Raw genomic sequence first — 24,053 nt, forward strand, 5'->3', positions numbered from 1 at the left:
ATTTGAGAGCTGAAGTAGACCTTATTTTATATGATCCCACATGGATTATATTCTTTCTACTTCTGTTGAAGAGAAGAGGCTGAGATAGCCTGAAGTAGTTAGAAACTATTCTAAGATAGCAGCATACCAACTAAAACCCCACTAGCCAAGGTCACTAATTTTCAATTTTTAACCTTGATAAATGAACACAAATCCTTTCTTCCTTGAAATTCCATCTGGTTATGCCATTTCTGTCTTAAGGATTCCTCTTGCCTTGGGTTTATGCCTTGACCGCCTATGCTTCTCACTCTCCTTAATCTTTTTCGATACTCTAATCTATCATATGGCTTCAGTTACCATTTATATCTTCTTGATTCTCATATCAGAATTTCCAGTCTATATCTCACGTATGAGCTTTAAGCAGTTGTAATAAGTTGCCTTCTAACATACATTTTAATAACCAGTGGGCAATGTGAGTTCAGATATTTAAAGCAAATTCATATCTTTTCCCCACAAAGAACAAATGACTTATTCTTCCTCTCTTTATTTTGGTAAGTAGTATGCTTGTGTAGTTAGTTAAGCTGGAGTCTTTGTTGATGCCCACTAGTCAAAGACCATCATACCCATAGATAAACAAAGTTGGGTTTATCAATGCTTTCTGCAAAAAGGGAAGCCACATGCCATGGGGAACCATGGTGTGTCACAGTAAGGCCATGCTGGACAGAGGATGTGGGCTTTTGTTAGGTAATTTTGGGGAGGATTCAGGAAAGTGGTGGGGGTTTGCTCTGGACTGGGTGCTGTCAAGAAGTGGGGATAATTCTATGATCGGGTATCTTAATAAATCTCATCTACGAGGTAAGAAGCACAGGGTCAGGCTACAACTGTAATCGGTAAGGAAGCAATAGTTGCAGTTAGCTGAGATTTTTTTGTTTTTGGACAGAGACCTTACTTTTGTCTATACTCGGCCTCAAAGAGACTTGGCTTTGTATCACTTCCACAATGGCCACAAAGGACCTTCCTTATCTGCTTTTGGTAATCTGTGAGATTCTGTTTGATAGAAACACATCACAACCTAACTGAGTGCTGGGCCACCTTCTGTCTGTGAGGGGTGGTTTTTCTCTCTCACTGATTTGGAATCGGTGTAAAAAATTAGGTACCATTTGGACAGTGGGAAGATGGATGAAGAGTGCTTTAAATAGGATATATGAACAAAGAACTTGTGTGATATTGGTGTTTATGTGTGAGAAGCAGTAAAAATCTTCCTTTTGAAATAATCAGCAGGCTTGAGTGTAGTGTTGAAACAGAGATGCCTAGTTTGTTTATTCCTTACCAGGGAAGAGGGGTAAGGGGGTGGGGTAACATATCAATCACATGTGGAGCTTTTTAAAGCTCAATGTTTGCCTACTTACAAAGTGCCAGGCGCTAAGTACTTGTATGGTCTCTTTTAATTCATCACTCAGGTAAACTGGGATAGAAAGGAAGGGTACATATCCCCGGCATTGGGAATAAACCAAACTGGAGATCCAAGTGCCGATAGTAGACCATAATGTTTAAGAGTGTGAGTTTCAGCAAAATGGTGTGGGTTTGATTCTTGCCCCCTCCTCACAATTAGTAGTTATTGTTGACCTTGAATAATTTATTTAACCCCTTAGAGCCTCTGTATTTTACAGATCTAACTGGGCAATAATCAGAGTTGGTGATACTTGGTAAGCACTCAGTATACAACAGCTGCTGTTACTGCTTTTCCTTTACTGGCCATGTGACTTTGGACAAATCACAAAACTCCTCAGAGCCTCAGTTGTGACATCGCTTTGCAGGATTGGTATAAGGATCAAAGCGTGTTTATGGAAGTGTTTTAGAAACAGAAAACACTATACAAATATTTATCTTAATGTCTAATATTTTTTCTCTCAAATGCTTGAATTTACTTGACAGGTGAAGGACTGTGATTGGGTTGTGTGTTTAGTGCCAAATGATATAGGATCTTGAATGTTAGGATGACAAATGTAGCTTTGATGCGGTAGGCTTTAGAATCCAGCTACCAGATAGACTTCAGAGCAGGGTAAGGAAATGACAGAAGTGGTGACAGAGAACACTTGGAAGTGGAGAGGTGGAGTTGGAGAGGGAGAACCTAGAGGTTCCAAGACCAGATTTAGGAAGTTGTTTCATGCTAAATAATGTAGTCGTGGTCAGTGAAATGACAATAGAAGTGAAAAATCTTAGATGTGTCTAAGGAATTACTACAATTTAGTTACAAGTTGAATGTCAGGGATATAGAAATAAGAACAATAAAGCCTTCTTCAGCGTCAATTTTAAAAATGATTGGTTAAATTTGTTTAGATATAAATGGTTAATAAGTTTGAAAAAAATAGCCTTGTAACAATGTACAGGATGACTAGAAACTTGGTTTCGGGTATGTGTTTGGCAAAATTTATGTGTAAAAAGAAGGCTTTTGGGAAAGGGCACAGGTTTCACTGGTAAGCTGTAAAAATTTTGATTTTAAGTTAAAATAAGTATAAATTTGTTAGAAATATGATTAAAAACTTTGCTATGCTGCATTTGGGGGTTAGATATTAGTTTGAAATGCACCAAAAATAAGAGATGGATAGAAATGTGATAAATCAAATATAGCAAAATGTTGATTTTAGAGTCTCGATGGTGGGCATGTGGATGTTCGCTGTAAAACTCTTTCGTCTTTCCTGCATATTTGAAATTTTTCATAATGACATGGTAGAGGAGTTGTGGAGATACAAACAGTTTGCTAAAGGCTAGTCTTGATCATTTCTCTTGCCTGACCTGAGACTTGTTTTCTCTGTAGGAACTTTCCGCTGCACCTTTTGCGGCACAGAGGTAGAAGAAGATGAATCAGCAATGCCCAAAAAAGATGCACGCACACTTTTGGCAAGGTTTAATGAACAAATTGAACCTATATATGCTTTGCTTCGAGAGACAGAGGATGTGAACTTGGCCTATGAAATACTTGAGCCCGAACCTACAGAAATACCAGCCCTGAAACAGAGGTGAGGGTAGGCCCTGTGCTCAGGAACAATTTTAAGCTTGCCCTTGTTTTAACTACCTGTACTTTGAAGAGAAAGAGTGGGTAATTAATTTACCAGAAGACTAATTTTCATAGATTCCAAGCTCTTCTGCACTTGTCTTACTAACTTGTGCCTGTGATGAAGTTTGTTTGTACTGAATGCAGAACAGTGTGAGCCTTAGGCGAAAATCTTTAAGTAGTCAGGTCTGACTTCGAGCACTCACTCTGCTTAGGCCTGCTGCAGCTCAGCCAGTTGTTAGCTAGTCCTAAATTAGTCGCACCTCTTGGGGACATTTTAATTTTCCCAGCCAAGTTCTGAAGGCTGAAGTTCTTTAAGGAATACAGCATTTGCTTTTTTGTTTTTGGAGCACACTAACCATTACCTTTCTTGCCCGCCTCAGTTTTCAGTGCAACTTCCTTCAAAGTGAAGTAGGTGTTACCTGTGGGGCTTCCTATTTTTTTTTCTAGTGTACCCTAATGTTTGAATTGCAGAGGTAGCCTTAGTTTTGCATAAATGAGAATTGGGGTCAGCGAGTGTTCTCCTACTCTACCACTTTCTTTTTCCTTCTAGTGTCAAACTAAGGAAAAAGCTAAGAGCTTGGATTTTGTACCCTTTCATAGGACCCAGCAGTCCAAGTTGCAACTGTATAGTTGAACACTCTTAGTATTTTATACCCTCTGGTACCAGTGCTACGGAAAAGCCAGTTCTAGGCATTCCTGAGCAAACTGAGTTTCTTTCAGGTTGTTAAAACCAACCCAGTTGTACAGAAATGAATGTCATACTCTAGCGCTATGGATCGGTTAGGCTGCCTTTACATGTGATGACTGAAAACTGAACCAGAAGTAGCTTAATAAGAAGAAAAAACCTCACGAGCATGACCAGAATTCCTGAGGAGCACAGAATTAATTTCACAGCTTAGTTACATCCTCAAGAATCTAGATTTTATCCATGTTTATAATCTGCCAAATTTAGCCTGTTGGTTGTCTTCTCAGGAGCACAGGGGGATCTAGCCTAAGATAGTCATGTTTTTCTAGGTATCACATGTAGATGAAACTCTCCAAATGCAGACAATAGGCCATCCCTTCCTGTATCTTATTTTAAGATTGAAGAAGACTTTCCCAGAGGGCAGCCTTCATCCTACCTTACTCCTCTGTGTCTCACTGGCCAGAATTATTTTATATGCTTATTTCTAAACCAGCATCTGGCGAAGGTTATGAGATCACATGATAGCTGCTTAGACAGTTAAGGTCTACCTCCCACTGCTGGGGAAAGTCCCAGAGTCCTTTGGAGCAAGTAACTATCAGTATTTGAATAAAATCAGTAAGCAGAGAAGGAGAGGAGCCACAGTTGGTAGGAGCCAATATCATCCACATCACAGATAGCCTTAAATTTCTGTTACTGGTCATTTGGTCTCTTATCAAGGATATATTGTTTATATCTTTTTCTGTCTATGTAAGTAATACTATAACCCTAACATAGGAACCAATGAGGCATAGTAACTTTATAAAAATACATACTTTTCTAAGTCTGTGGGTTATTTCAGGTTGAAGTATGCTTTAGCATTCTCTCTGATTGCCTTCTACATAATATAATACTATCCATGAATTATTCTTGTGTTTCCTCTTCTAACTATAGTTATTTTCCTATGTATCAAGATATTTTCCCACTACAATAGTATTCTTTCACCATCACTCCTGGCATCTGGCTCTGATGTTCCCACCTGCCACTGTCCACCCCCCATTCCTGATCTGTATTGAGGTATCCCTTTCTCCATGCTGGAGACCAGTCGCAGTCATGCAGTAATGCTAGAGGCCCTAGCAACTAACTCACTGTATCAGATAAACCTGGCTTCTCCTTAGGAACGATGATGACTCTGGAGATGAAGAAGAATCAGGAAGTAGAGGAAATAAACTGATCAAGAAAGAAGCTGTCCAACAGTCTGGTCACTAAGAAAGAAAGGGTGAATGGAGGCAGGCAAAAGAGATAGAATAGGGTACCTGGAAGTGCCAGCCAGACCGAAGTACAATTGCTTCCATGAAGTCAGGAGAAAGACCATTGGAGCTAGGATGTAAGGTGTTAACCTGGCCAAGATGGCCTCACCAAGCATTTGACAGGCTCTGCTGCCTGAATATAAAACATCCTGGAAGTGGTATTGATTTAGCCTTTCTGTACTATAGGATCTGTTTTGCAGTGTAACAAATCTGTAATAGCCATCCTGCCCCAGATACAAGAAAAGCAACTACAGTAGAGTGGAATGGGAGCTCAGGGATGATAGTGATTCATTGACGATTTTTTAAAAGATAAGTGGCATCATTGTTAGTTTGGTTACTGATCTGTAATCAGTTAAATTCTAGCTCATCCCTAGATCAGGAATCAGAAGCTGCCTCTGCAGAATTAGTGGACTTAACCCGAGAGCTGATGGACAGTTTCAGCTTTTCAGCAAGTCTTTCTTAAATGGAATTCTTTGCCTGTAGCCTCACCTTTTTCATCATCTCTTTTTAACACTCATCTTAAAGATCTTTAAAATTTTAATTTGAAATAATATTCCTCCCCAGTCCTGAGCAAGAGTTAGCTTTTTAAAGTTCTAAAATTTCTTAATGTAAAAAGATTCAAAACTGAATTGTCCCTTTTGTCATCTTTAAGTAAAATATGTGCATTCTCTCCATAGAAGAAATTTAAATATGCAGAAGGGGTGAGCCTACGGTGTCGTCTCTCATCTAGATTTTTAGTGTCACATTTGCTTATAATTTAGATTTGTCTGTGTCTGTGGTAAAGGTAGAAATAAAATCTGTGTAGTCAACTCTTCATGGTTAAAAACATCTTTTAAAAAAATTCTTCCAAATTTAAAAATTTGTATGACTTGTGGTCACATGTCTTATGTTTCAAACTGGAATTAAACCAATTTTTGGTTTCTGTAATGCAATACTAAAAACAAAAGACATAGGATACTTTTATAAAAAAGTAGTCTCATGCTAATATTTATATTAGTTGTCCTGTTCTTTTTTCTACTTTTCTTGTTCTTCTCTACTCGTTGACCTTCAGAGTTAATGCTAAAGAAAGAGCATAGATGAAAGCTATATGTTCAAAATTATATATAGAGAAACAATAGCTTCAGAGAGAGTGAGTGAAGCATTTAATAAGAGTCTGGATAAAGGAGACACAGAAAAGGACAGGAATGTAATTGGCTAGGTCAGAGTTAGAGAAACATTGAGTGTATGGAAAGAGACAGAAAAGGCATATGGGCCTTGGCTGTTGTGGCTCAGTGGATTGAGCACCGGCCTGCAGGGTGAAGAGTTGCTAGTTCGATTCCCAGTCAGGGCACATGCCTGGGTTGCGGGCCAGGTCCCCAATAGAGGGCACCTGAGAGACCACCACACATTAATCTTTCTCTCCCTCTCTTTCTCCCTCCCTTACCCTCTCTCTAGAAATAAATAAGTAAAATCTTTTTTTAAAAAGGCATTTGGCTAGCTCAGGGAGACACATTTAGGGGCAAACAGGCATGTCGAGTAGGCTCATTACAAGGTAAAGATGTTGGCTGTGGATAGAAGGGACATTCAAAGGAGTCAGAGAGACCCAGGTGAGAGAGGAGAGACTCAGGATATAAAGTGAGCACATAAACATATAAACATAGATTAGGCCAAGGGAGAAGAGAAGAGAAAGAAAGGTGAATGCTTGAGGGAGACTAAAATTCAAAAACTCAATTTACACCAGAGTAAGCAGAGTCAGGTTATAGTGATGACAGAGACACAGCCTTTTAGGAGACATCAGAACTGTTGGAAGATGGAAAGATAATGACTAGAGACAGATAAAGATTAAATTGAGACAAGCATAGTAAATATGCAAAAAATAACATTAGATAAATGCAAAAAGAGAAACCAGTTATTTGCAACTGTAGCATAAGACTTTACAATATAGTAAGACAAATAAATTGGGTATAGAGAGATACCTAATAAGCCTAGAGAGGGACAGCAAATAACTGGTATAAAGGCTATGGGAAAGAAGGGTTATAGCAGCCCTACGTGTAGCTAGAGGCAGTAGCTGGCAGACATGGATTAAATGACTGAATCAGTTTGAATTGGGCAACTGGAGAGAGGGCATTTTTTTTTCTAATTTTATTGTTGTTCAAGTACAGTTCTCTGCCTTCCCCTCACCCCAGCCTAACCTCCAGCCCCCCTCACCTCCCTCCCGTTTCTACCCCCACCCCGTTATTGTCCATGTGTCCTTTATAATTGAAATAAATAAATAAAATGAGAGAGGGCATTTTTGTATAACAAAAGTGGCAGTGGGCCTGTAGACAGCCAGAGGGAGGGAAAACCGGAGGGATGGGATAAGCTCAAGATAACCTCCAAAATATGATCAGAAACAGAATGTTCTGAGAGAGAGATGTAATGACCCAGTCAGATACACTGACAGAGATATCCATCAAAGAAACTTCAACTGAGCATGAGGCAAAAAGCTCAAGTAGGCATAAGTGGGCCTGGGAGGAGATGAAGAGCATTGGAATAAGCAGAAATGAAGTAGGGTCAAAGAGAAGAAAAAATAGTGAGTGACTCATCAGGGAGACGTGGTACAGGACACAAAGATAAGTGAAGAAGTATTGGTTAGGCTTAAAATGAGGCAGGACTCCACACTAGATGACAGTTCAGGTTCCATGGAAAACATTTAGAGAAAAATGGGAGAGAAATTAAGGAGAAACACGGGGCCAAATGAGTCAGGCAGTGGACACTGGAAGGAACACAGCAAAAGGAATGAAGAAAGGTACATGGAAGATATACATGGGAGAGATTTTTGCCGGCGAGTGTCTTTTAAGTGCCACCAGACTGTCTGTCCTCTTCCAAGGTAGATTTATTGCAACATCTTAACCTGTAAAACCTCAGTCATTTATATACACCAGATGATCTGATCCACTGTTTGAAGAACTTAAACGTAAATATGATGTGTTCTTATAACCCATGCAACTTTCACTGTGAGATGTAAGAGCGGTTTCTCAAAATTGTCAAAGCTTGTGTACGTGGTTGCTAGCCAGCGTTCATTCAGTAACCACATGCGCAGCTGCCCTCCTTTTCCAAAACCAAGACTTTCATATTTTTCCTCCTGTCTTCCTCTAATCTTTTTATATAGCAAGGACCGTGCAGCAGCTACTGCTGGAGCTGCTGGCCTGGCAGGTGGGCACCACCGGGAAGCATGGGCCACCAAAGGTCCTTCCTATGAGGACTTATATACGCAGAATGTTGTCATTAACATGGATGACCAAGAAGATCTTCATCGGGCCTCACTGGAGGGGAAATCTGCCAAAGAGAGACCCATTTGGTTGAGAGAGAGCACTGTCCAAGGAGCATATAGTTCTGAGGAGATGAAGGAAGGTAAGAGAAGTCATTAAAATGAGCGTGTCTGGGTTCAGTAGAAAATAAGTTTGATTTAATGGGAAATTGCCTAGGCAATTCTTAGTTTTGTTGGTAATCCACTCTGTTTTCCAAAACAATTGCCTTACATCAAGAAGTAGGAAATTAAGTAATAAGCATTAAAACCAAACAATATACTTGCATTATTCTTTCACTTAGTTGAAGAAACAAATAGACAGCTTTTAAACCTATCTGTCTTTATTTTTAATTGAGATAAATTGGTAGACAGCATTATATATTTCAGTGTACAACACTATACTTCTACATCCGTATGTACTACAGAGCGATCACCACCGAAGTGTAGTTTCTATCCTTCACCGTACACTTGACCTCCTTCACCCACTTTACCCACCCCTTAACCTCCTTCCACTCTGGCAGGTAACTGCCAGTCTCTCTATCTATCAGTTTGTTTTTGTTTTATTTGTTGGGTTTTCTTTTTTAAGATTTCTCGTATGAATGAACTCATACAGTATTTGTCTTTCTCCATGTTGTCGCAGATGGCAAGCTTTCACTTTTTATGGCTGAGTGGCATTTCATTATGTATATGTGCTATTCATCTGTTGATGGATACTTAGATGGGCTTCATTTCTTGGCTATTATAAATAATGCTGCAATGAACATAGGGGTGCTATATCTTTTTTTCCTTTTTATTGACTTTATTGGGGTGACACTGGTTAACAAAATCATACAGGTTTCAGATGCACAGTTCTACAATACACCATCTGTACACTGTATTCACCACCCCAAGTCTCTGTCCATCACCATATGTTCCCCCTAAACCCTTCTCAACCTCCCCTCACCCCCCTTCCCCTATGTCATTTTGAATTAATATTTTTGTATTCTTTGGAATAGCTGGATCATATGGTAGTTCTAGTCTTAATTTTTTGAGGACTCTCCATACTGTTCTCTGTAGTAGCTGCACTAATTTGCATTTCCACCTATAGTGTACTGAATTTCCTTATATCGACATTCCTTCTGACACCTGTTATTTTTTTGTCCTTTTGGTAATAGCCATTCTAACAGGTGTGAGGTGATGTCTCATTGTGGCTTTGATGTGCATTTCCCTAATTATTAGTGAAGTTGAACATATTTTTATTTCCCTGTTGGCCAACTGTATGTCTTTGGAAAAATATCTGTTCAGTTCCTCTGCCCATTTTTTAAATCAGATTTTTTGTTCTTTTGTTGTTGAGCTATATGAATTCTTTGTATATTTTGCATATTAACCCCTTATTGGATGTATGATTTGCAAATATATTCTTCCATTTAGTAGGTTGCCTTTTCATTTTGATAATTTCTTTCACTGTGCAAAAGCTTTTTACTTGGATGTAGTCCATTTTTTTTTGCTTTTGTTTCTATTCCATTTGGAGTCAGATCCATGAAAACATTGTTAAGGCTGATGTAATGGAGCTTACTATCTATGTTTTCTTCTTGAAAGTTTATGGTTTCAGGTCTTATTTAGCTCATGTTGAGTTAATTTTTGTGCGTGGTGTAAGGTAGTGGTCTAATTTGTATTCACCTGTGGCTATCTAGTTTTCCCAACACCACTGTTTGAAGAAACTGTTATTTCTCCATTATGTTTTTTTACTCCTTCATCATAAATTAATTGTCCATATATGTATGGGTTTATTTCTGGGCTCTGGATTCTGTTTTATTGATCTGTATATCTATTTTTATGCGAATACTATATCATTTTTATTACTGTGGCTTTGTAGTATAATTTGAAATCAGGGAGAGACCTGATACCTCCCTCCAACTTTGATTTTCTTTCTCAAGATTGCTTTGCTATTTGGGAATTTTTATGGTTCCATACAAATTTTGGAATTATTTGTCTTATTTCTGTGAAAAATGCCATTAAAATTTTGATAGGGATTGCATTGAATATGTAGATTATTTTGAATAGTATGGACATTTTAACAATATTAATTCTTCTAGTCCATGAGTACGGAATGTCTTACCATTTATTTGCATCTTCTTTATATTATCAGTATCTTAAGTTTTCAGTGTACAGGTCTTTCACCCCCTTGGTTAAATTTATTCCTCAGTATTTTATTCTTTTTGATACAGTTGTAAATGGAATTATTTTCTTAATTTCCCTTCCCAGTTGTTTATTATTAGTGTATAGAAATGTCACAGATTTCTTCACATTGAGTTCATATGCTGCAACTTTACTGAGTTTATTCTAATGGTTTTTTGGTGGAGTTTATAGGTTTTTCTATCTTCAGGATGGGGAAATATAGGTTTACAGTTGTTCATATGAAAAATAATGCAATAATTAAAAAGTAATAATACAATAACAAACTCCGTGTTTTGTGTATTCACAATTGTAAAACTATTTTTGCCCACCCTGTATTATGTTATCTGCAGATAGTGAGAATTTTACTTCCTTTCTGATATGGATGCCTTTTATTTTTTCTTTTGCCCAATTGCTGTGGCTAGGACTTCTAATACTATGTTGAATAAAAGTAGTGAGAGCGGGGATCCCTGTCTGTTTCTGATCTTAGATGAAAAGCTTTCAGCTTTTCACTGTTGAGTATGATTTAATTGTAGATTTGTCACATATGGCCTTTGTTATGTTGAAGTATGTTCCCACTTTGTTGAGTTTTTATCATAAATAGATGTTGAATTTTGTCAGTTTATCTTTCTGCATTTATTGAGATGATCAGATGATTTTTGTACTTCATTTTGTTTATGTAGAGTATCACATTGATTGATTTGCAGATGTTGAACCATCCTTGCATCCCTGCAATAAATCCCACTTGATTATGGTGTGTGATCCTTTATATGTATTGTTCAATAGTTTGGTAATATTTTGTTGAAGATTTTTGCATCTATATTCATAAAAGATGTTGGCCTGTAAAATTTTTTTTTTTGTGGTGTTTTTGTCTAGTTTTGGTATCAATGTAATTCTGATCTCATTAAATGAGTTTGGAAGCATTCCCTCCTCTTTGGTCTTTTGAAGGAGTTTGTGAAGGAGATGTATTAAATCTTCTGCAAATATTTGATAGAATTCACCAGTGGTTCACCAGTGAATCTTGGTCTTGGACTTTTGTTCACTGGGAGTTTTTAGAGTACTGATTCAATTTCCTTGCTGGTAATCAGTGTACTCAAATTTTCTATTTTTTCATGACTCAGTCTGGGAAGAATGTGTATTTGTAGACATTTCTTCTGGATTGTTCATTTTGTTGGTGTATAATTGTTCATATTACTCTCTCGTGATCCTTTGTATTGTAGTATTAGTTGTGACTTCTCTCTCATCTCTGATTTTATTTGAACCTTCTCTGTTTTATTATTGGTTAATACAGCTAAATATTTGTTCATTGTTTATCTTTTCAAAGAACCAGCTCTTGGTTTTATTGATCTTTTCTAATTTCTTTTTCGTTTCTATTTTATTTATTTCAACCCTGATCTTTATTTATTATTTCCTTACTTCTGCTAACTTTGGGCTTTGTTCTTATTTTTCTCATTTCATTAGGTATAAACTTAGATTGTTTGTTTTGAGATTTTCTTATTTCTTTTTTTTTAATCTTTCTAAATTTATTTTTCCACGAGAGTTGACATTTGACATTATATTAGTTTTAGGTATACAACACAGTGAGTGGTTAGACATTACAGATAACTTACAAAGTAATCCTCCTGATGTTTCCAGTACCCAACTGGCACCATACACAGTTATTACAATATTTTGACTATATTCCCTATGCTGTACTTTACATCCCCATGACTATTCTGTAACTACCAATTTGTACTTTTATTTTTATTTTTATTTTTTATTTTTTAATATATTTATTGATTATGCTATTACAGTTGTCCCATTCCCCTCACTTCATTCCACTCCATCCTCCCCAACCCCTCCCTCCCACATTCCCCACCTATAGTTCATGTCCATGGGTCATACTTATAAGTTCTTTGGCTTCTACATTTCCTACACTATTCTTACCCTCCCCCTGTCTATTTTCTACCTATCATTTATGCTACTTATTCTCTGTACCTTCCCCCCCTCTCACCCCCTCCCACTCCTCTATTGATAACCCTCCATGTGATCTCCATTTCTGTGGTTCTGTTCCTGTTCTAGTTGTTTGCTTAGTTTGCTTTTGTTTTTGTTTTAGGTGTGGTTGTTAATAGCTGTGATTTGCTGTCATTTTTACTGTTCATATTTTTTATCTTCTTTTTCTTAGATAGATCCCTTTAACATTTCATAGAATAAGGGCTTGGTGATGATCAACTCCTTTAATTTGACCTTATCTGGGAAGCACTTTATCTTCCCTTCCATTCTAAATGATAGCTTTGCTGGGTAGAGTAATCTTGGATGTAGGTCCTTGCCTTTCATGACTTGGAATATTTCTTTCCAATCCCTTGTTGCCTGCAAGGTTTCTTTTGAGAAATCAGTTGACAGTCTTATGGGAACTCCTTTGTATGTAACTGTGTCCTCTTCTCTTGCTGCTTCTAAGATTCTCTGCTTATCTTTAATCTAGGATAATATAATTATGATGTGCCTTGGTGTGTTCCTCCTTGGGTCCAGCTTCTTTGGGACTCTCTGAGCTTCCTGGACTTCCTGGAAGTCTATTTCCTTCGCCAGATTGGGGAAGTTCTCCTTCATTATTTGTTCCAATAAGTTTTCAATTTTTTGTTCTTCCTCTTCTCCTTCTGGCACCCCTATAATTCGGATGTCGGAACGTTTCAAGATGTCCTGGAGGTTCCTAAGCCTCTCCTCATTTTTCTGAATTCTTGTTTCTTCATTCTTTTCTGGTTGGATGTTTCTTTCTTCCTTCTGGTCTACAGTGTCAATTTGAGTTCCCGTTTCCTTCCCATCACTATTGGTTCCCTGTACATTTTCCTTTGTTTCTCTTAGCATAGCCTTCATTTTTTCATGTAATTTTCAACCAAATTCAACCAATTCTGTGAGCATCCTAATTACCAGTGTTTTGAACTGTGCATCTGATAGGTTGGCTACCTGCTCTCTGCTTAGTTGAATTATTTCTGGAGCTTTGAACTGTTCTTTATTTGGGCCTTTTTTTTTGGGGGGGGGGGTCTTGGCGTGTCTGTTACATAAAGGGGCAGAGCCTTAGGTATTCACCGGGGGGGTGGGGTAACGCTGGTCACTATGCTGTGACACTGTATGTGGGGGAGGTGCCGAGAGGGAGCAATGGCACTTGCTCCACTCTCTGCCGGATTTCAGTCACTCCCTCCATTATCCACAATCAAATTGGGCCCTTTTGGTGCTGATTCCCGAGTGGGTGGGCTTGTGCACACTCTAGGCCCCTGTGAGTGTCTCCAATGAACTCTCCTGTGAGGCTGGGAGTTTCTCCTGCTGCTGCCTCAACCCCATGGGTGTTTTCAATCAGTGGTTTGAGGCTTTGTTTCCCCGAGCCTGGGTGGTGGTCTGCTTCGCGATCCTCCTGGTTTTTCTATGCACAAATGTGGGGCATGGGGTCTGCTAGCGATCACGCTACCACCCCATTTGTTCAACAATCTGCCAGGTTCTGTGTCCAGCCCGGCAACAGGAGTCCTGTCTACCCCAGCTGCCCGTCTCCGCCCCTCCTACCGGTCTGGATGAATGTCTCTCCTTTATCTCCTTGGTTGTCCAACTTCCCCGCAGTTTGATTTTCTGTCATTTCTGGTTGTTTTTGTTTTTAAATTGTTGTTGTCCTTCCCTTGGTTGTGCGAGGAGGCACAGTATGTTTACTTATGCCTCCATCTTGGTTATGATTTTCTTATTTCTTAAGGTAGACCTTTTTGCTATAAATTCCTTCTTAAAAGTGCTTTTGCTGCATTCTGTAGATTTTGGTGTGTTGTACTTGTGTTTTCATTTCTCTCTAGGTGTTATTTTTTGTTTATTCTTGATTTTTGTGTGATAACCCTTTGATTATTCAGTAGCATGTTGTTTAATCTCCACATTTTTGTGGGGGTTTTTTTCCATTTTCTTTTTGTAATTGAGTTCTAGTTTTATACCATTGTGATCAGAGAAAATACTTGATTTGATTTCAGTCTTCTTGAATTTATTGAGCCTTATTTTGTGGCCTAATATGCTGTTCTGGAGAATGTTCCAAGTACACTTGAGAAGAATGGTATTCTCCTTTTGGATAGAGTGTTCTGTATATAGCTATTAAATCCATCTGATCGAATATGTTGTTTAAGGTCGATGTTTCCTTATTGATTTTCTGTCTGGATGATCTATCCATTGGTGTAAGTAGAGTGTTAAAGTTAAAGTTCCCTATTGTTATTGTATTGCTATTAATTTCTCCTTTTGGTCTGTTAATATTTCTTTTATATATTTTGTTGCTCCTGTGCTGGGTGCATATAAATTTATAAATGTTATATCTTTTTGCTATATTGACCCCTTTATCATTATATAGGTCCCTTCTTTGTCTTTTATCACATTCTTTGTTTTAAAGTCCATTTTTTCTGAAATGTATATAGCTACTCTAGCTTTCTTTTCCTTTCTATTTCCATGGAATATCTTTTTTTAAAAAGTGTATAAGAGTTTGAGTCAAACAGAGAATATACCTGGAAGCAAGATCTCAATGGACAGTAATATGCTTTCTACGTGGAATATCTTTCACCATCCCTTCACTTTCAGTATCTGTGTCCTTATTTATGAAGTGCCGTGGTGGTGGGTAGGGCTATCAATGGCCTGGCTAAAACATGCTGCTACCCTCAACTGCTGCCTGAGGGTAAGTGGGGCTCTCACGAGGGCGTGCCCAACTATGCTAACACGTTAGAAGGAGAGTTACAAAATGGTGCCTCCAAGTGCCAACATTTGCTAGGCAGCAGGAGATTACAGAAATGGTACCTACCAGTGTCTCCATTCCCAAGGAAGTTCCCAACAGTTTTCTTTTCCTCTGGCAGATGTTTTAAGATTAGTAAGTAGGTTTCCTTCCTATATGGTCTAGATACTTTTCAAACTGGTGGTTTTGCACTGTTCCCAGGGCAAGTGAGTTTGCACACAAGTCCTTTAAGTGCAGGTTCTCTGTTCCCTACAGTTCTGTGGGTTTCCTGGACATACTCCCCATTGGTTTTCAAACCTGTGTTTTGGTGTTTCTCTCTTGTGCAGGATCAGGATCTCTCCCAAATGTGGATATCTGTACCTGGGGTGTTTTTCTATGTTTATTTGTTTGTTTTTTGTTTTTGCAAGACCTTGTCTCTGCCTCCCACCCATCACTTTTTAAAAAATTCTTACCCGATGATACGGTTTTATTGATGGCAGAGGGGGAGGGAGAAGGAGGAACATTGATGTGAGCAAGAAACATTGATTTGTGGCCTCCTGTTTGCACCCCAACTGGGGATCGAACCCACAACCTACGTATGCACCCTGACTGGGATCGAACTCACAACCTTTTGGTGTACAGGATGACTCTTACCAACTGAGCCAGCACACCGAAGGCCTCAGCTACTGCCTACCCATCTTGATGCTGTCCTTTTATTCTTCATTGTAGAGGCTTTATTCACCTAATTTTCAGGTCTTTGTTGGAGGATATTTTCCATATGTAGTTGTAGACTTGTGTCCATGGGAGGAAGTGTGGTTGGGATCTCCTATCTTGAACTGCCATCTTGAACTGCTCCTAAATCTCCATTTGTAGATTTAAGAAATAGCCACCTCTTTCTCTTAATTTTTTTGGACAAGTGCTATTGTGTTCAAGGTGGCCAAATTCATCTCTTATTTTTTCTTTTGTGGCACTAATTTATATGCATTTTTATTTCTCTGAATTGGGAGCAATAACTAGTCCAAGATTTTTATGTTGTGTCATAAATACCAAGAAGTTTGTGCTGCCTGAAATACATACTAAGACACCACCTGAGTAAAGGATCAAGGATACTCACCTTCCATGAAGACTGATGCAACTTTGTAGTAGAAGATTTTAGAAATCTCTGTGAGCACTAAAGGTTTAAAAATTGCATAATAAGGAGGACTGGATGAAAGAAGGTGAAGGGATTAAGAACAAATTGGTAGTTATGGAATACTCATGGGGATGTAAAGTACAGCATAGGGAACAGAGCAGCCAAAGAACATAAACGCATGACCCATGGACACGGATAACGATGAGGGGATTGTCTGAGGGAGTGGAGGTGAGCCAAGGGAGAAAAAGCAAGGACAACTGTATGGCATAAACAATAAAATACAATTAAAAATAATATAAAACTAATAAAAAAAAGAATTGCATAATAATCATAAGTCTGAGAACTGTAAGATTTTACTTTTTAAATTTTAGTCTTAAGTTACAGGATTCAAAGATTTTGGGGGATGAGGATTTAGAAGTACATAGGAAATGGGAGGTTAGTGCTCGCTTTGGCAGCACTTGTACTAAAATTGGAACGATACAGAGAAGATTAGCATGGCCCCTGCTCAAGGATGACATGCAAATTCATGAAGCGTTCCATATTTTAAAAAGAAAAAGAAAATGGAAGGTTAAGACTATGAACAAAGTTTACTCAGAAACTGGGAAGCAGAGATGAAAGGGAGTGTGTACCTCTGGTTGGAATTCAGCAGCATTCGAATCTGGTGCCTCTATGTATCATTATTAACATGTCACCTGAGTATGGTTCTTCAGTAGTAAAGAATTATCAGTAACTGAAAACTACTTTATTTTTTGGCCTTTCTTCTAACCTCTTTTCCCTTCACAATTAGCCTTTCTTTTCTGTGTATGCTAAGAGTTGTAAAAGTGGCGTGGAATTGAATAGTTATGATAAAAGCACATGTTACCTCTAATGTGATTCCCTTTGGTGTTTTTATTCTAATCAGATAAAAAAGTTTGTTTTTGGCGGCCGTACTTCACACTTCTTCCTTCCCACCGATTAGGTTGGCTATGATGCAGAGTTATTTTGATTCACTTGTTCGAGATTATATAATAATTAAGCTGTCAGCTATTTAATAGACTTGTTTTCTCCACCTTGGCTTTTTGCCTATTCTCGAAACAAGCAAACCTTCTTTTGTTTGAACTTAGAAACAAAATTGAACGAGACTGTGTTTAGCCAGTATTAAGATGACCTTAAATAAGTCATTTAGCCTACCCAATTAAATTTTGTGAATATTACTTTCTATATAAAATAGGATAATAAGCTGTCATATCTAAGTTTGCCTTTATTAAGTTTTATGATAATATAATAGGCTCTATCCAGTGAATGTATGAATTGAGTCTTACTAGTCTTATTCGTCTACCCTTAATTTTCCTCAGACATCAAGTCATTTTAATATTGTTCAGAATTCTATAGACTTCAACCATGTCCTCATTAGGATACAGAAAGTTCTAATTTCTTTTGATTCTACTTTCCTTACAGATAAGTCCTCTTCCCTCAGTCACCTCCACCTACAGTTTTGTTTAATTTTAGTCACCTTTTTCTGGACAATCTCCAATCATAATGTACCCTGCTTGAGACCTACTGATCAGAAGAATACGTGTTGTTCATACATGGATTCATATCAGTGATTTGAATTTTATTTCCAATATTCTTCTGGTTTTTATCCAAAAATTTGTTTTGCTTTGGTTCTGGAAGCGTATTAAGAATAACAACTTTAGAAACATATGCAGGGTTTTTTGAAAAGCTTGTCCTGCCCTGTATCTGACGGCTTGGACCACATCTTTCAGTATATTTGAGATTATTTTAACTAGAGGCAGATTTTCTTATACTTGCCAGTGTAGAACTAGATCTACCACTTTCCCATCCATATATATATGACCCTTGTCAGAAGTCTTTTCTGACCCTTTCCATCCCTCTCATGACCCTTGTCAGAAGTATTTTAGATAATAATTTCATTTAGTTTACAAAGATAAATTGCTCTCCCCCTCATTTTATATTTATTTTAAACATTAATGAAAATACTATTTTTGTAATATTAAGGTATTTAGAAAATTTTAAAAGAAGCAATGATTGCCTTAGAGACTCATATGTATATTTCTTGTCTTTTCTTTTTTAAAATTCCTGCATTGGCAATAAGGGCTCTGGGAGGAGCTTCAGTCTTTGGCAGTGTTTTAAAGTCGTCAGGTTAGATTTCAGTTCTCAGCTTTACATCTACATTGTCAAAAGCCTGTTTTGTCTGACCTGAAATTTTAACTTCTCAGTTCCTGTTTCCTATTTTCTTGTCTGTCCAATATTTCATCTCAGGAATTACACACTTTTGTAAATGTCCAGAGTTGCAGCTAATCTATTCTGATATGTTAATGAGAAGATGCTTTAATTGCACCTGTAGCCAGGCTCCATGATTCCTGAGCCTTCCCTTCATGGTGGTGATGGTGCTGATGACAGACTGAAAACGCCGTTCTAAGGGCCAGGCCTGTCTAAGCACTTCACAGACACTCACTAACTCTCACAGCAGTCCAGTGAGAGAGCTACTTTTTTTCCCTTTTGTACTTGAGAAAATTGAAGCAGAAAGAAATGAAGTAACTTGGCCAAAATTACGTAGCTAAAAAGTGTTGAGTCAGGATTTGAATCAATGAGTCAGTTCCATGTAACACTTTTAATCCTGTTATATATTTTAAATGGCAGTATGTTTGCTATTATTTTCTGAATATAGAATACAGATGTTTGTCTAATTTTTTCATCTTCAATATGTCAGGCAAGATGTGTACACAGAGTGACAGATAGGAGGTATGTGGTGAGAGCAGCTTGATTCGTGACACCAGATTCATTTTTGTAAAGAGTTCAAAGTGTGCTCAGTTTGCTTCAGGAGGCTAAAACTGCCATATACTCACTCATTCATCAAATATTTATTTAGTGCCTAACAAGTGATAGACACTATTTTAGGTGCTTTGGATATATCACTGTATAAAAAAGATAAATACCTGTTGTGGAGAACCTACATGCGGGGAAAGGGTACCAAAGACAATAGACATAAATTATTTATTGTGTTAGAAAATCATGATCTCACCTATAAGTGGAACCTAATCAACAAGACAAACAAGCAAGCAAAATAGAACCAGAGGCATGGAAATAAAGAACAAACTGATAGTTACCGGAGAGGAGGTGGGAGGGGAGAATGGGGAGAAAGGAGGGAAGGGTTTTCAGGAACAACTATAAAGGACACAGGGACAAAACCAAAGGGGGGTAGGATCAAGGGTGGGAAGTGGGGATGGCTGGGGTTGGAGGGAGTGGTGGAGGGAAAATGGAGACAACTTTATTTGAACAACAATAAAAGAAAAGTTTTTAAAAAATCAGTGCTATGGGAAAAAAATAGAGTATTAGGAATATAGAAGTAAATTAAAAGAAGGCGAAAAACTTGTGACACCTGAAGGAGATAGATGTAAGTATCCCAGGTAGAGAAAACAGGCAGTGCAAAGGCCCTGAGGTAGGACTGTGTGTGGTGTGTACAGGAATGCCATGGCAGCCACTGTGGGTAGAGCAGAATGAGCAAGAGGAAGGAAAAGACATGTTGGTGGGCGAGAGGGGTCCCACATAGCGGAGGACCTTCTACACCTTTGGCTTTTACGCTGGGCAAAATGAGGAGCCATATTTTGATTTCCTGTTATGGCAGCTACTATACGTGGTCTTTCATAGGTACTATTTTATATGCTCGTCTCCAGAGCCCTAGAAGGTCGATGCTTGAATCACCACATTTTATAGAAACAGGTGTTGAAATTTCGAGACTAAATATCTTGACCAAGGTGGTATGGCTTATATATGAAAGAATCAGTATGTAATTCCAGTCTATATTATTCTTAAAACCCACGTACTTAACCATTATGCTATTTAAGTTCCAGTTTGTGAGAACCATTTCGAATATATTATGGACAGCAGCTCCAAAAAGAGAATCAATGAAGTCTTAATCAGTGTTATTTTATAGTATTATGGTATATTTAAATATAATACATTAAAATATATTTTTTTATTGTAAGGGAGTATCTTTTATATTTAAGGATATTGACTTTCTGGGTTTTTCCTCCCAGGTGGCATAGATATAGATGCGTTTCAAGATCGCGAGGAAGGCCGTGCAGGGCTGGATGACAATGAGGAGGTTATGCGGGCGCTGCTCATTCACGAGAAGAAGACCCCCTCTGCCACTGCGGGCTCAGTGGGGGCGGCTGCTCCTGTGACCACTGCCAATGGCAGTGACTCAGAGAGTGAGACCAGTGAGTCAGATGATGACTCTCCCCCTCGTTCAGCAGCTGTGGCTGTGCATCATCGAGAAGAGGACGAGGAGGACGAGGAGTTTGAGGAGGTAGCAGATGACCCCATTGTTATGGTGGCTGGTCGTCCATTCTCCTACAGTGAAGTGAGCCAGCGGCCAGAGCTGGTGGCACAGATGACACCAGAAGAGAAGGAAGCGTACATAGCAATGGGACAACGCATGTTTGAGGACCTCTTTGAATGAGCTTTCCCTACCCTTTCCTCCTTCCTGTAATGTTCATTTCAAAAAGAAATTTCTTACCTTTGAAGAAAAGTATTTAAGTGGCTTTCTGCCCTTCTTGATGTAAAGTGACTGTTAATCTTGCTCAAAAGACAATGGGAGATAAAGATTGATTTTTATGACAGAAACTTTCCCAAAAGGTAGGTTGGCTACAAGCATTCCCTTCCCCGGTATTACTACAGTATTAATATTTTACTGTATTTTTTTTAAATCGAATCATTTTCCTTTTCTTTTTAAGACACATCTTCCTCCTTGTGAAATAAGTGAGAGAAGTCTGTAAGGTAAATTATTCCTGGCTGCCTGCAGAAGCCCACTGTGATGGGTTGCAGTGATTCACTGACCACATTTTTTAAATCTATCCTGAGCAAGCATTCTGAACAATTCCTAATAAAAAGCAGCTTGCCAACAGCAAATCATTTGATGAGGGAAAAAACCAATCTGAAAACTTCATACTGCCTCACAATTGAGGATGGTGTCAATAAGTAAGGGGAAGCGCGAATGCGTGCCAAAGAGGGATGGATATGCCTAAATCTCGTGCTTAATATCTAAACCAAAATTTGTGTGTTTAGAACTGACCTGACTGGTAGATTCTATTGTTTTGCTTATTGCCTCTTGGTTTGTATATTGGATGATAGAAAACAAAAAGTGTGCTTGGTAAACACTTATGAAGAAATTAGAAACAAACATGGATATAGGATAAGGAGTCCATATAAAGTGTTGAAAAGTGAAGAGCATTGGGAATAGTACCTTTTAGAATTGCTGAGTTTGTGCTGATTTGGAAATCCTTTATAGAAAGCTGTGACTGGTTCCTTTTTTTCCTTCTATAGTGCTATAAATTGTTTCATGAGGGCATTTCAGCAGAAATCAGCATATAACAATTGATTACTCCCCTCTTTTTCTCTCTCAGCACCGTTGAATGCCATCTTTGCCTCTCTCTTGATTGTTGTCAGACATGGTGTTGTAAGAGGACGTCCAGTATATTGTTGAGCATTATAACCTCAAGGAACAGTTTATTTTCAGTTCTGATATGTAACATGGTATTATTCCCTAAGGCAGAACTTTAAAAATAAGGAACTTTCATACAAGGATCTATAGCAATTGTATATTTTGTAATATTTCCCTTTGCATTGTAATTTTTAAGTATTTATCATTTTATAGTAAATGTGTGAATTAAGATAGATTTTAGAGTTATCTGAGCCTTGTATGAAGTGATGTTTCATTTACCTGGGTTGTATTAATGACTGTGTATTGACAAACTATTTTATACTGATTGAAATTTGTTAATTTCCAGCTCTGTAACATCTTGGAGCATAATTAAAATGAATACTCGTCCCATTAAAAAGGAGTTTCAGACTTTTTCTCTTATTGGTCATATTTTAAATAATAGACGCAGTTGTATGTGGTCTAAACTTTTTTCTGGCAGTAATTGACTTAAGAATGACTTTTATGTATGTACCTTGTACACATGGGCTATTCAACTTTTAAATGCTGTTTCTTTAAACTTTTATAGTTTTAGAATGAAGTTCATTTAAATAAAATAGGAACCAGATGTTAAGTTTTAAAACAGTTGCATGTTAACTGTCAGTTCTTTAAATGAATACCGTATTTTTCGGACTATAAGACTCACTTTTTTGCCCCTCCCCCCCAATTTGGGAGGAAAATGAGGGTGCATCTTATAGTCCGAATGTAGTTTACATTTACATTGGTGAAATATTACGTTATTTATATTATTAAATATTTTACCACATTTTTTGCTTCAAAAATGTTTCCCCTATTTTCCTCCTCTAATACCTAGGTGTGTTTTATGATCCGAAAAATACGGTAAATATTTCTCACTATTTCTTCTTGAATGTGACTTGCATGAGTTCTATTTCATGAAGTTACTGTTCTGTTTTTCTTTCCCATATTCTACCAACTTGTTAAAGAATCGTATAGACTAGTTACATACTTCTTTCATCTCCATCTTGCAGTCTAGGTTTTTGCCCTATTCCTATGATGAAACAGCTTTCTCCAGTCCTAATTGTCCAAACTAACAGCCCTTTATTCTTCGTTTTCTTTGGCAGCTCTTCATTATTTGATGCTATCAACTCATTCTTTCTCCTTGAAACACTTTCATTTGGTACCCTAGCCATTACACTGACCTGGTTCTCCTTACCTCACTGGCTATTCCTTCTCAGTCTTTAGGCTTTATTTTTTCTTCAGCCGTATGTATCAGCACAGCTCAGGGCTAGTTCTTTTTTCCTTTCCATGTGTGTGTATGGGTATGACATTTATGTAATGGAAAAAATCAGAAGTGAAGACAAAATATTGAAGAATAAATATTCATAGCAGCAGAGTTTTAAATAGAATAGATACATAGGTATACTAAATGGGCTTTAATCAGGAATTAAATTATTTTCCCATAAAGCCATTTAGAAGAATGTACTGATAGGAAAAGATATCCATAATTTATTAAGAAGGATTCTGTTTTTCTACCTGTGTATATGTTTGTGTATGTTAAGGAACAAAAGTAGTTAATACATGTGTTTAGGCGTTGACTTTTTTATATTTGTTGACTCAATCTTTATAAACTGAAGTAGATACATGTATACAAAGACATATATGATTAGAGTTGAGGATTACAGTGGTGTTAATGTGCTATAATGGAAAAGATATGTCCATTTTGAAAAAAGAATCAAGTGGACATTTAAAGAAGTTCATGTAGAAGATACCTGGCAGAATTAAAGAAAAAGAGTGACAAAAAGCAAGCCTTTTATATTAATGTTAATGCTGGGATTTTAAGGTATGCCTTTTTTTAATCCTGGATTTATCATTTCCTTAGATAAACATCTCTGAATTTATTATCAAAATTAGTAGGAAAATATAACAATATAAAACTTTGTGCACTATACCACATTTCAGTAACGTATCTAGTCACTCAATAGAGTTTGATATTACTTCATCCAACAGGTTTATGTCTGTTGAATGCACAATAATCTAATGAGAAAAGCCAGTCAGTGACAGAATGGCCAAAAATGGGAGCCCTGCTAATTCGCAGCCTCTGGAGCTCTCAGAAGGGCAGACTCACACCCCAGGTTGGTCAGTGCGTGTGGTCACAGTGTTTGCTGACCTCAGGATGTCTGGAGTTGTACCACCCACAGCCTATATATATATATATGGCCAGTAACTCCTCTCTGAGTGAGATTGGCTATGTTAGCATACCCCCAGTGTCAACTGTCCAGGTGTCCCATTGTCCTTTAAGATTCAAATAGAACAGTTTTACCCTAACATCATGAATACTCCTTCATTATTGATATT

General features: G+C 37.7%; 1 protein-coding gene and 1 non-coding gene across 2 annotated transcripts in view; both read left to right on the forward strand.

Moving 5' to 3' along the window:
- The window catches only part of GTF2E1 (general transcription factor IIE subunit 1), a 46,050-nt gene extending 23,946 nt beyond the window's left edge, over positions 1-22,104 (forward strand). The window contains exons 3-5 of the mRNA XM_024578076.3: positions 2,798-2,999; positions 8,139-8,380; positions 20,296-22,104. Of these exons, the coding sequence (XP_024433844.1) occupies positions 2,798-2,999; positions 8,139-8,380; positions 20,296-20,720 (869 nt within the window). The 3' untranslated portion in view covers positions 20,721-22,104. The remainder of the gene's footprint in view (positions 1-2,797; positions 3,000-8,138; positions 8,381-20,295) is intronic.
- Positions 16,695-16,801, forward strand: LOC112320712 (U6 spliceosomal RNA). Its single transcript, XR_002976429.1, has one exon. It is a non-coding gene; the product is annotated as a U6 spliceosomal RNA (small nuclear RNA).
- Positions 22,105-24,053: the final 1,949 nt, after the last annotated feature.

Source organism: Desmodus rotundus, chromosome 2 (genome assembly GCF_022682495.2).
Source record: "Desmodus rotundus isolate HL8 chromosome 2, HLdesRot8A.1, whole genome shotgun sequence".
NCBI lineage: Eukaryota > Metazoa > Chordata > Mammalia > Chiroptera > Phyllostomidae > Desmodus > Desmodus rotundus.